General features: G+C 45.3%; 1 protein-coding gene across 2 annotated transcripts in view; it reads left to right on the forward strand.

Moving 5' to 3' along the window:
- LOC311120630 (tripartite motif-containing protein 16-like) overlaps nt 1-13,342 on the forward strand; it is a 27,932-nt gene continuing 14,590 nt past the window's right edge. Inside the window, exons 1-5 of one of the 2 annotated variants that reach the window (XM_084195210.1) lie at nt 6-348; nt 5,285-5,518; nt 5,667-5,826; nt 5,952-6,011; nt 6,248-7,912. In XM_084195210.1, the coding sequence (XP_084051336.1) occupies nt 268-348; nt 5,285-5,518; nt 5,667-5,826; nt 5,952-6,011; nt 6,248-6,780 (1,068 nt within the window). In that variant the 5' untranslated portion in view covers nt 6-267 and the 3' untranslated portion in view covers nt 6,781-7,912. Of the gene's footprint in view, nt 349-5,284; nt 5,519-5,666; nt 5,827-5,951; nt 6,012-6,247; nt 7,913-13,342 lie in introns of those variants that run through there. The other variant, XM_084195211.1, reaches the window with a different exon arrangement.

Raw genomic sequence — 13,342 nt, forward strand, 5'->3', positions numbered from 1 at the left:
ATATCATAGAAGAAGAAGTTGTTGCTGTGAGAGATTTGTGGTTCGTGAGGAGGGCTACTATTCTTTTTTCTTTTGGTTCTTGCGTATTTTCTGAATGTATTTTCTGATGGTGGAGGGTTTGTTTATTGGTTTCCACTGTTTATCGTTTAGAGTTGAGGGGGGAGTAGGGGTAGTTTGTTAGGGCGGCGTGATGGCCTCAACCGAGTGGAGAAGAAACGCTGTCGCTTCGGGTCCGTTCCGGAGAAAGGTGTGGAGGAAGTTTTGCTCATGGTCGGCGAACAGGTTGGAGCGGAACATCTGCACTCTGCATCCAGAATGAACAAGGCGGTGGTTGTGTTAATGAAAAAGGTTTGTCTTGTTGTGAGGGGTGTGTTGGTGCAGATGTCGCCTCTTTCGATAAGAGTTGTGGTGGCTAATCTGCCTCCGTTTATTGCTTCCGAACAGACCGCAAGTAGTTGGTTAGTTTTGGTAAATTTGCAAGTGGTTTCCGTGTGCTCTCGGCTGGGTGCCAAGCGGAATCCGTTAAACATGTCTCTTTTCGTAGACAAGTGTTTGTTTCTTAACAAACTTCAAGGTTACACAGGGGAGGGGTGGAACACAGGGTTTGCTAGCACAGATAGTTTTGGGTGTTTCTAGTGTGGGGATCATCAGTTATAGGCTACAAGCAGCAATATGATTGATAGGTAGGACAGGTATTGAACCCAAATAATCCCTACTCAGATGCGCTAACCTCAACCCTAGTAAACATGCATTATAAAAACCTTCTATATAAAATGATCTCATATTGGGAGTAAATAGCCTCTGAATAGAAAAGAAAAAACACTGCATCTTCCAGCCCACCAATAAATGACATAATGCAACCTTGGCGGTTAGCATATTTACCTCAACATGCCCCTCGCTTGCCTGAGAAGGCAGAGTGCTCGATGCTGGTTGATGAATTTGACAATTAATGTACTAGGAAAATACGTTTTTGTCGACCAGAGGTGACTGAATTAATGTTTAGGCTTATTGATAATCATTATAGTAATGAAGTATAATTTCAAAACATGAAAGTTGTCAAGTGGTGGTGGTACCAGGAAGGAGGAGAGTAGAGCAGGGTCAAGTGGTGGTGGTACCAGGAGGGAGGAGAGTAGAGCAGGGTCAAGTGGTGGTGGTACCAGGAGGGAGGAGAGTAGAGCAGGGTCAAGTGGTGGTGGTACCAGGAGGGAGGAGAGTAGAGCAGGGTCAAGTGGTGGTGGTACCAGGAGGGAGGAGAGTAGAGCAGGGTCAAGTGGTGGTGGTACCAGGAGGGAGGAGAGTAGAGCAGGGTCAAGTGGTGGTGGTACCAGGAGGGAGGAGAGTAGAGCAGGGTCAAGTGGTGGTGGTACCAGGAGGGAGGAGAGTAGAGCAGGGTCAAGTGGTGGTGGTACCAGGAGGGAGGAGAGTAGAGCAGGGTCAAGTGGTGGTGGTACCAGGAAGGAGGAGAGTAGAGCAGGGTCAAGTGGTGGTGGTACCAGGAGGGAGGAGAGTAGTCAATGGCCAAGTGGTGGTGCGCAGGCCGTGGAGAAAGCGGTGGTGGGGAGGGTTGCAGCTGGGCTACATGAGCTGAGGCAGGTTTCTGTAGTAACAGAGACTCCGGTGGGCGAAGGCTTGGTGGGCTCATCCCAGGAAATATTGCCTGTCATTGGGGAAGAGGCTCTGATCAGGGGGGCAGAGACTGGGGAGGAGGAGGACGGTACCGTGCCAATGGAGGAGGAGGAAGAGGGGGGAGGTGAGTCTGCGGGAGCGGAGGACAAGGCGTCTCGTTTTCAGACGGCTCATTGGAACCAGAGCTGACAGCCAGTCAGGCTGAGGGCCCAGTATATACGGTGAGAGAACTTTCTAGGTTCCTGATGGAGACTAAAGGGGAAAAAGAAGGTTCTGCTGGAGTCTTATTTGATTGATCCTGGAAGGTTTGTAAGGTCAGTACAACACGTGATGAAGAATGAGGGGTTTAGTGTCCTCTCACCCAGGAAGCGGTATAGGCTGAGAAAATGGGTCATGGGTTCTTAAGGGCATGTCTTCAGAATCTGCTTAAATTGATGGTTTTTTCTGGCATGGCGGCTTTATGGGCTTCTCTACTGGTTTCTGATTGTGGTGATTTCCCTCCCACCTCTTATGGAGATTTCACGGTTAGACTTCCTTAACTGGGGGAATATGTAAACCAAAAACATTTAAATGCCATGGCAGAAATCTTAGTGCAGGGGTAGCAAAAGAGGTGTGTAAGGGTAGGTTGTTAGTGTTTAGAGCCCAAATAATGACCTTGTCTTTGCTTTCATAAATGTGTCTGCACCTGGTCCTCTGTAGCTCAGCTGGTAGAGCACGGCGCTTGTAACGCCAGGGTAGTGGGTTCGATCCCCGGGACCACCCATACACAACAAAAAATATATATATATATATATGCACGCATGACTGTAAGTCGCTTTGGATAAAAGCGTCTGCAAAATGGCACATTAAATTATATTATAGTACAGGGCTCAGTTCTCTGTTTCACCAGAGGGGTTGGAAAAACAGAGTGGGGAAACCAAGAAAATCCCTTGTTTTACGTTTGTCTGATGGGCGGGTAACTTCTGTTGTGGGGAGATGAGGGAGCCTGATGGGTGGGTAACTTCTGTTGTGGGGAGATGAGGGAGCCTGATGGGTGGGTAACTTCTGTTGTGGGGAGATGAGGGAGCCTGATGGGCGGGTAACTTCTGTTGTGGGGAGATGAGGGAGCCTGATGGGCGGGTAACTTCTGTTGTGGGGAGATGAGGGAGCCTGATGGGTGGGTAACTTCTGTTGTGGGGAGATGAGGGAGCCTGATGGGTGGGTAACTTCTGTTGTGGGGAGATGAGGGAGCCTGATGGGTGGGTAACTTCTGTTGTGGGGAGATGAGGGAACCTGATGGGTGGGTAACTTCTGTTGTGGGGAGATGAGGGAGCCTGATGGGTGGGTAACTTCTGTTGTGGGGAGATGAGGCTGCGGCTTTAGAGTTGTACTCTGATTTATAGAGGGCAGAACTCTGTGGTCCTCTGTAGAGCATGGCCCTTGTAATGCCAGGGTAGTGGGTTCGATCCCCGGGACCACCCATATGTAAAAATGTATGCACATGACTGTAAGTCGCTTTGGATAAAAGCGTCTGCTAAATGGCATATTATTATTATTATTATTATTATTATCCTGGGTGTTCTCAGGTTCTGCTCACAGACCTTTCCAAACTCTCTCTGTCACAGAGAAATCAAATAGACATTTCCCTGGCCTTACACAAACTCTCAGCTGCTGTCTCTCAGACGGTCTGCCTGTGGATTTTTATAAAAAGTTCTGGGGAATTATTTTACAGGACATGTGTTGTGTGTTGCGTGAGTGCGTCGGGGTGGGGGAGCTGTCGCTAAGCTGTAGACGGGAGGCTTTGACTCTACTGCCCAAAATAGGGATTTGAGCGACATAAAGAACTGGAGGCCTGTGGCATTGCTCTGTTTGGACTATAAGGTCTTTGCCAAGGTCCTCGTTAACAGACTCAAGTCCCACCTGGACTCTATTGTACACAAGGACCAAACGTACTGTGTACCAGGACGCTCAAACACAGACAATCTGTTCATAATCAGGAGTTGTGGCCTGTGTTCAAATGTTAAATAAATAAATATAAATAATATGCCATTTAGCAGACGCTTTTATCCAAAGCGACTTACAGTCATGCGTGCATACATTTTTGTGTATGGGTGGTCCCGGGGATCGAACCCACTACCCTGGCGTTACAAGCGCCGTGCTCTACCAGCTGAGCTACAGAGGACCACGTAATGTCGCGGTAGTATGCTGGGGCTTCATGTATGGTCAAGGTGTGGGGAGGGCTCAGTAGGCCAGTCTGGGTAGGGAGGGGCATTCACCAGGGATGCCCTCTGTCAGGGCAGCTATACACTCTTGTTATTGAGCCCTTTCTGGGCCTGCTACGCAGGAGGCTACAGGGAGTGTGGGAGCCAGGCATAGGGTTGGGGACAGGCATAGCAGTGTCAGCATACGCTGATGACGTCTGTGTTGGTTAGGGATGAGCAGAACCTACAGGCCCTGGAGAATAGTTTGAGGGTGTACGAGGGGGCGTCTTCTGCTTAGGGAAACTGGGGCAAGAGTGAGGCTCTGTTATGTGGGGCATGGAGGGACAGGGCACCTCCGCAGCTTCCAGGGGGGTTGCAGTGGGGCTGTGAGTGGCTCAAGATGCTTGGGGTGTATCTGGGCTCGGAGGGTTGGGATAGGAAGAACTGGGAAGGAGTGTCACAAGCGGTGGTGTCGAGGCTGACGAAGTGGAGGTGGCTCATCTCCCAAGTGGCATACAGAGGGACGGTGCTGATCATCAACAACTTGGTGGCATCCTCTCTATGGCTTAAATTGGCCATTCTCAACGCCCCTGGTGGTCTGCTTGTGGACCTGCAGCGCAAGTTAGTGAATTTTTTCTGGTCAGGGTGGCAGCGTTCTGACTCAGCAGCACAGAGGCTACTGTACCGTACGGAGGTGGGCTGGAGGGAACCAGCATGTGCTCTGTTGAGGAGGGCTGGTGGTTTGGGGCTGGATCAGCAGCTCCTCATCAGAGACTCAATACAGCAGGGGTCTCTGATTTCTATGCTGCAGTACTGAGGGCTGGAGCAGCCTGAGGAGGGGCCACCACCGTTTCCACCACTGCAAGTGACAGCAGAGACTGGGGACTGGCAGGAGAGTCCGGAGGACTTACTGACTTTTAACACTCTGAGCTTAGTGGGAGTGAAGGGGCATCAGTGGCAGGGGGTTGTGGGGGCTGAGAGCATGGCATGATATAGGTGGAGGGGCTCTATAAGCTCCCAGTGCTGGAAAGGTCAGGGGTCGTCCAGTGGAGGGTATTACATGGAGCCCTGGACACCAATAGCTGGTTGGCTCGGGTTGACCTGGGAGTTGGGGAGGGGTGTCCGTTTTCTGCAATGACAGACTGTTCATCATGTTTTTTCTGTGTTGCCAGGGTAATGCCATTACTGTTGACGCCTTAGGGTTGAGTTTGAGTTGTACAAAATGATCAACAGTGTGGAGATGTTTCAGGAGGTATGGGGGCTCAGGGGGGCTGTCTGTACGGCTGGAGAGGAGGGGTTGGATGGACGGTTGGAATGTGGTGCTGGATGGTGTATTGTACTGTGGTGTTGGGTACTGGATAATGTGATTGTGTGGAGGTTGTGGTGGCACGCAATGTACTTTTAGGGGTGGGGGTGTTAGTGTAATGAGGATGGCTCATTAAAGTAAGACAAGTCAGTCTCTCTCTCTCTCTTAACAGCGCTCTGCACAGGCAGCAGTGGTGGACAGTGATAAGATCTTTACTGAGCTGATCCGCTCCATTGAGAGAAGGCGCTCTGAGGTGAAGGAGCTGATCAGAGCCCAAGAGAAGGCTCAAGTGAGTCAAGCTGAAGGACTCCTGGAGCAACTGGAGCAGGAGATAGCTGAGCTGAGGAAGAGAAGCACTGAGCTGGAGCAGCTCTCACACACAGAGGATCACATCCATTTCCTCCAGGTAACTAAACTGCCTTGATACATGTGATATGAAATTAAAACTCAATGTAAAACTCTCAATCATTTGGTTCTGTTCTCTCTGTCTCTCTGTCTCTCTGCCTCTCTCTCTCTCTCTCTCTCTCTCTCTCCCTCTATCTCTCTCTCTCCAGAGTTATCAGTCTCTCTCCGGTACCAGTGTATCTTCAGACTTACCCAGCATCGTTGTCCGTCCTCTTCAGTACTTTGGAGATGTGAGTAAGACTGTGTCTGAACTGAGAGAGAAACTAGAAGACGTCCTTAAAGGAGAATGGACCAAGATCTCCACTACAGGTGTGTTGAAAATAATAAGAACATCAACTTTAGACCATTGAAAGTTCCCTACTAGTCATATACATGTGGAATATGGTATGATGATAACATTCCCTCTCTCTGTGAATGTGTTTGTGTGTCTGTAGTGAATATAGTGGAGGTTGTACTGCCTCCAGAGCCCAAGACCAGAGAACAGTTCTTACAATGTGAGTCTCTTTATTCTGAAGTAACTAACAGTCTCTTTTTACTGACACTCCTAACAATCCCTCTAGAAATATATAGCAATAGTAGATCTAATCAAAGACTGGGTATCTATCTGACTCCTCATATTTCTCTGATTTGATCTCTGCTGTGCTCTGATCAAAGACAGGGTAGATACAGTATCTGACTTCACTTATTGTTCTAACTCCCCTCATTGGTCTCTGCTCTGCTCTTCTCCCAGATTCCTGTCAGCTCACACTGGACCCAAACACAGCACACACATACCTCTCTCTGTCTGAAGGGAACAGAAAGGTGACCTTTACAGACCAAGTCCAACGATATCCTGTTCATCCAGACAGATTCACCAAATACTGTCAGGTTCTGTGTAGAGAGGGTCTGTCTGGACGCTGTTACTGGGAGGTGGAGTGGAGTGGGGACTGGGTTGATACAGCAGTCTCATATAAAGACATCAGCAGAACAGGGACAGATGGTGATTTTGGATACAATGACAAGTCCTGGAGTTTAGAGTGCTATAGTGATGGTTATTGGTTCAGACACAATAATGTTAGGACTAAAGTTTCAGGCCCTCAGTCCTCCAGAGTAGGAGTGTACCTGGATCACAAGGCAGGTACTCTGTCCTTCTACAGTGTCTCTGACACAATGACCCTCCTCCACAGAGTCCAGACCACATTCACTCAGCCCCTCTATCCTGGGTTTAGTCTCTATAATGGGTTTGATCTGATTACGGGTACTGCTGAGCTGGTTAAACTGTAGTAGGGTCCACATAGATACTAGTCATGCTGGTGTAGTCTATAGCTGAGCTGGTTAAACTGTAGTAGGGTCCACATAGATACTAGTCATGCTGGTGTAGTCTATAGCTGAGCTGGTTAAACTGTAGTAGGGTCCACATAGATACTAGTCATGCTGGTGTAGTCTATAGCTGAGCTGGTTAAACTGTAGTAGGGTCCACATAGATACTAGTCATGCTGGTGTAGTCTATAGCTGAGCTGGTTAAACTGTAGTAGGGTCCACATAGATACTAGTTATGCTGGTGTAGTCTATAGCTGAGCTGGTTAAACTGTAGTAGGGTCCACATAGATACTAGTCATGCTGGTGTAGTCTATAGCTGAGCTGGTTAAACTGTAGTAGGGTCCACATAGATACTAGTCATGCTGGTGTAGTCTATAGCTGAGCTGGTTAAACTGTAGTAGGGTCCACATAGATACTAGTCATGCTGGTGTAGTCTATAGCTGAGCTGGTTAAACTGTAGTAGGGTCCACATAGATACTAGTCATGCTGGTGTAGTCTATAGCTGAGCTGGTTAAACTGTAGTAGGGTCCACATAGATACTAGTCATGCTGGTGTAGTCTATAGCTGAGCTGGTTAAACTGTAGTAGGATCCACATAGATACTAGTCATGCTGGTGGTGATGGTCCCCAGATGTGATGATTCATTCTGCACTGTTTTTATGTACAATGATTTGGTTGATTTGATCTTCAGAAGATGTTATGAATTACAATTCAATGCATTCATATTATTTGTAAGTGCAACGTTTTAATCTTATACATTTACATTAATCATGATGTATGCTGTTAATGTATGTTGGTTGTCATTCAGAACCATTGAAATGTTTTCTCAATTGGTTCTCTGTCTCAATGTCATTTTCCTCAGTATCATGGAACAGGTAGTGTTACTTACTTGCTAATTGAACTATATGGGCCGGTTTCCCGGACAAAGATGAAGCCTAGTTCTAGACTAAAAAGCATCTTCAATGGAGATGTCCAGGAAACCGACCCTAAATTTGGCATCTTTTATTCTCCCATCCTGCTCAGTCAAGCAACATTAAACCTGTCCAGCAGGTGGTGCTATTAACCAAACAATAAAAACAGCAGATATCTTGACTTGCCACTCAGTATATCAGTAATGTTCAGAATTGTACTTTAATGTGATTGGAGATTGATGGTCTTTTTAATCCACTACCCAGAGTCAGGAACAGATGAAGTTAGGTCTGCTACTGTTCAGTTATTAAATATGATTCATGGTGATGGGAAATAAAAAATCCATCTAGTAGTAGTTTTCCTTTGCTATTTATTCCAAGGTGTGTCTTTTAACTTGTAAATGGATTGTGTTGAAGCTGGCATGTGGTGTGGATGATAGAATAGAGTGAATAGAGGAGAGAAGAGAGGAGGAGAGGAGAACATCATATAGAAGACAGATAAGATAGAGAGACAATTCAAGAAGAGTACTTCTCTCTCCTCTCAGTATATATACACCTGTTCTGAAAGGCCCCAGGGTCTGCAACACCACTAAGCAAGCGGCACCATGAAGACCAAGCTCTCCACACAGGTCAAGGACAAAGTTGTGGAGAAGTACGGATCAGGGTTGGGTTATAAAAAAATATCTGAAAATGTGTACATCCCACGGAGCACCATTAAATCCATTATTAAAACATGGAAAGAATATGGCTCCACAGCAAACCTGCCAAGAGAGGGCCGCCCACCAAAACTCACGGACCAGGCAAGGAGGGCATTAATCAGAGAGGCAACAAAGAGACCAAAGATAACCCTGAAGGAGCTGCAAAGCTCCATAGCGTAGATTGGAGTATCTGTCCATAGGACCACTTTAGGCCGTACATTCCACAGAGCTGTGCTTTATGGAAGGGGGCCAGAAAAAAGCCATTGCTTAAAGAAAAAAATAAGCAAACACATTTGGTGTTCGCCAAAAGGCATGTGGGAGACTCCCCAAACATATGGAAGAGGGTACTCTGGTCAGATGAGACTAAAATTGAGCTATTTGGCCATCAAGGAAAACGCTATGTCTGGCGCAAACCCAACACCTCTCATCACCCCGAGAACACAGTGAAGCAAGGTGGTGGCAGCATCATGCTGTGGGGATGTTTTTGATCGGCAGGGACTGGGAAACTGGTCAGAATTGAAGGAATGATGGATGGCGCTATGTACAGGGAAATTCTTGAGGGAAATCCGTTTCAATCTTCCAGAAATTTGAGACTAGGATGGAGGTTCACCTTCCAGCAGGACAATGACCTTAAGCATACTGCTAAAGCAACACTTGAGTGGTTTAAGGGGAAACATTTAAATGTCTTGGAATAGCCTAGATAGCTATTGCGTTGGCAGCCATATTGGATCGTCTATCCAGTGATGTCCCTGGAACTGGGACCACATTATACCTCAAACTTTTGGCACAATAATTTTTTTTTGCAAAAATGTAACTTATTTTGAGAATGAATGCAACATCTGCGACCTGGCCAAGATAAAGCAAAGCAGTGCGATAAAAATAACAACAACACAGAGTTACATAAAAAAAAAAAAATAGGTCATTTAGCAGACGCTCTTATCCAGAGCGACTTACAGGAGCAATTAGGGTTAAGTGCCTTGCTCAAGGGCACATCGACAGATTTTTCACCTAGTCGGCTCGGGGATTAGAACCAGAGACCTTTCGGTTACTGGCACAACGCTCTTAACCACTAAGCTACCTGCCGCCCAAATGGGATAAACAAAACTACAGTCAAAAACACAATAGAAAATCTATAAACAGTGTGGGCAAATGTAGTAAGTTATGGAGTTAAGGCAATAAATAGGCCATAGTGCAAAATAATTACAATTTAGTATTAACACTGGAGAGATAGATGTGCAAAAAATGATGTGCAAATAATAATAATAATAATAATATGCCATTTAGCAGACGCTTTTATCCAAAGCGACTTAAAGTCATGCGTGCATACATTTTTGTGTATGGGTGGTCCCGGGGATCGAACCCACTACCTTGTTACCTTGCGTTACAAGCCCCGTGCTCTACCAGCTCTACCAGCTGAGCTACAAATAGAGATACTGGGGTGCAAATGAGCTAAATAAATAACAATATAGGGATGAGGTAGTTGGGTGGGCTAATTTCAGATGGGCTGTGTACAGGTGCAGTGATCGGTAAGCTGCTCTGACAACTGATGCTTAAAGTTAGTGAGGGAGATAAGAGTCTCCAGCTTCAGAGATTTTTGCAGTTCGTTCCAGTCATTGGCAGCAGAGAACTGGAAGGAATGGCGGCCAAAGGAGGTGTTGGCTTTGGGGATGACCAGTGAGATATACCTGCTGGAGCGCATACAATGGGTGGGTGTTGCTATGGTGACCAATGAGCTAAGATAAGGCGGGGATTTGCCTAGCAGTGATTTATAGATGACCTGGAGCCAGTGGGTTTGGCAACGAATATGTAGTGAGGGCCAGCCAACGAGAGCGTTTTGTCTAGCCCCTACTTATAAACAATGCAAAAAGATGGGTGCTCCCTCTTCTGGCCAATCACCAGTCTCCCCTGGGGCGTCACCCCACAACTGGCTACTCTTGACCTAACATAAACAACATTCCATTTCTTCATGAAAAACATTTAACAAAGACATAATCCTAATACACGACATTTCCCCCCTTCGAGACTAACTAAAAGTCTTGAAACCAAACAGAATAGGATTATGACAAGTAACAATTTATCTTATTGAGTATCTTTAACATTAAACCAAAAACATTCTCCTCTAGAGTGTAAATACCTTTCTATGAAATATGAATAACTGTTTATGAAGTGTGAATACATTACTATGAAATATGAACAAATCTTTATGGAGTGTAAGAGCGAAAAACTGTCCGGCAGCCATCTTTCCAGATATCCATCCATCAATCAAGACAGTAAAATTCTCTCACGGTCCCTCTGCCCCAGGCAACCACCTAGATACTCCAGATAAACTCATAAACCATGTAAATGCATTTACATTTACATTATATTTACGTCATTTAGCAGACGCTCTTATCCAGAGCGACTTACAAATTGGTGCATTCACCCTATAGCCAGTGGGATAACCACTTTACAATATGTTTTTTTTTAGTTTTTTTTTGGGGGGGGGGGGGGGGGGAATATAGAGCAGACAGTCAGAGCCTGTTTACAGTACCAGTCAAAAGTTTGGCTGGGGGATACTCCTTTCTCATATATCAAGTCTCACCTTTTGACTCATTCCATACATCTGTTATTTGTCATGTAGACTAAGAGGGTGTATCTTTGCTATAAAAGATCTTTAGTATTCTTTGTGTCAAGACTGTTGGGTCGACCAGCCTCAACTTATTACCTTATTGCTAAGTTTTGAAAAAAGTAATATCCTGATTTGGTGATTGACCCTGTCTCTCCTCATTATTGATTAGAATGTCCACTACATCATGCATGCTCCACTACTTAGGTTCTATGATAAAAGGCGCAAAACCTCAATCTCAGCAGATGCCTCTAAAGCAGGTTAAGGTGCAGTGTTGCTACAGCAGTATGGCACTAGATGGCACCCAGTTGCATATGCCTCCAGGGCTCTGCCAACTTCTGAGTGTAACTATGCTCAGATTGAGAAAGAGGCATTGGCACTGTCATATGCATGTGAGAAATGCAGTGTGTTTATCTGTGGTAAAACAGTGTGGGATGAAACAGACAGTTATTTCACGTGCTGCTGCAGAAGATGAGTGGTTGCAAAAGGTGATTCAAGCCATAACATGCAGGTAGTCTGTACAAGCTATACCATACCCGTATGGTCAATACAGGGATGAGCTATCTGGACTTGATGGAATTCTGTTTAAGGGTTCAAGAATTGTGATACCAAGTGTGGTACAGAAAAACTTTCTGATCAAAATACACAAGGACCATCTAGGGATGGAAAAGTCCAAACGAGGTGCTAAAACAGTGTTATTCTGGCCCAAGATGAATGCTGATATAGAGCAGACAGTCAGAGCCTGTATACAGTACCAGTCAAAAGTTTGGATACCTTCACTACTGGTCAAAAGTTTTAGAACACCTACTCATTCAAGGGTTTTCCTTTATTTGACTATTTTCTACATTGTAGAATAATAGTGAAGACATCTAAACTATGAAATAACACATGGAATCATGTAGTATCCAAAAAAGTGTTCAATCAAATCAAAATATATTTTAGATTTTAGATTCTTCAAAGTAGCCACCCTTTGCCTTGACAGCTTTGCACACTCTTGGCATTCTCTCAAACCGCTTCATGAGGAATGTTTTTCCAACAGTCTTGAAGGAGTTCCCACATATGCTGAGCACTTGTTGGCTGCTTTTCCTTCACTCTGCGGTCCAACTCATCACAAACCATCTCAATTGGGTTGAGGTCGGGTGATTGTGGAGGCCAGGTCATCTGATGCAGCACTCCATCACTCTCCTTCTTGGTCAAATAGCCCTTACACAGCCTGGAGGTGTGTTGGGTCATTGTCCTGTTGAAAAACAAATGATAGTCCCACTAAGCGCAAACCAGATGGGATGGTGTATCGCTGCAGAATGCTGTGGTAGCCATGCTGGTTAAGTGTGCCTTGAATTCTAAAGAAATCACAGACAGTGTCATAAGTAAAGTACCCCCACACCATCACACCATCTACTCCATGCTTCACGGTGGGAACCACACATGTGGAGATCATCCGTTCACCTACTCTGTGTCTCACAAAGACACTGCGGTTGGAACCCAAAATATCAAATTTGGACTCATCAGACCAAAGGACAGATTTCCACCGGTCTAATGTCCATTGCTTGTGTTTCTTGGCCCAAGCAAGTCTCTTCTTCTTATTGGTGTCCTTTAGTAGTGGTTTCTTTGCAGCAATTTGACCATGAAGGCCTGATTCTCCTCTGAACAGTTGATGTTGGGATGTGTCTGTTACTTGAACTCTGTAAAGCATTTATTTGGGCTGCAATCTGAGGTGCAGTTAACTCTAATGAACTTATCCTCTGCAGCAGAGGTAACTCTGGGTCTTCCTTTCCTATGGCGGTCCTCATGAGAGCCAGTTTCATCATAGCGCTTGATGGTTTTTGCGACTGCACTTGAAGAAACGTTCAAAGGTCTTGAAATGTTCCGTATTGACTGACCATGTCTTAAAGTAATGATGGACTGTCGTTGCTCTTTGCTTATTTGAGCTCTTCTTGCCATAATAGGGACTTGGTCTTTTACCAAATAGGGCTATCTTCTGTATACCACCCCTCCCTTGTCACAACACAACTGATTGGCTCAAACGCATTAAGAAGGAAAGAAATTCCACAAATTAACTTTTAAGAAAGAACATCTGTTATTTGAAATGCATTCCAGGTGACTACCTCATGAAGCTGGTTGAGAGAATGCCAAGAGTGTGCAAATCTATCATCAAGGCAAAGGGTGGCTATTTGAAGAATCTCAAATATAAAATATATTTTGATTTGTTTAACACTTATTTGGTTACTACATGATTCCATATGTGTTATTTCATAATTTTGATGTCTTCACTGTTATTCTACAATGTAGAAAATAGTACAAATAAAGAAAAACCCT

Source organism: Coregonus lavaretus, assembly GCF_964263955.1.
Source record: "Coregonus lavaretus genome assembly, contig: HAP1_SCAFFOLD_6375, whole genome shotgun sequence".
Lineage (NCBI taxonomy): Eukaryota > Metazoa > Chordata > Actinopteri > Salmoniformes > Salmonidae > Coregonus > Coregonus lavaretus.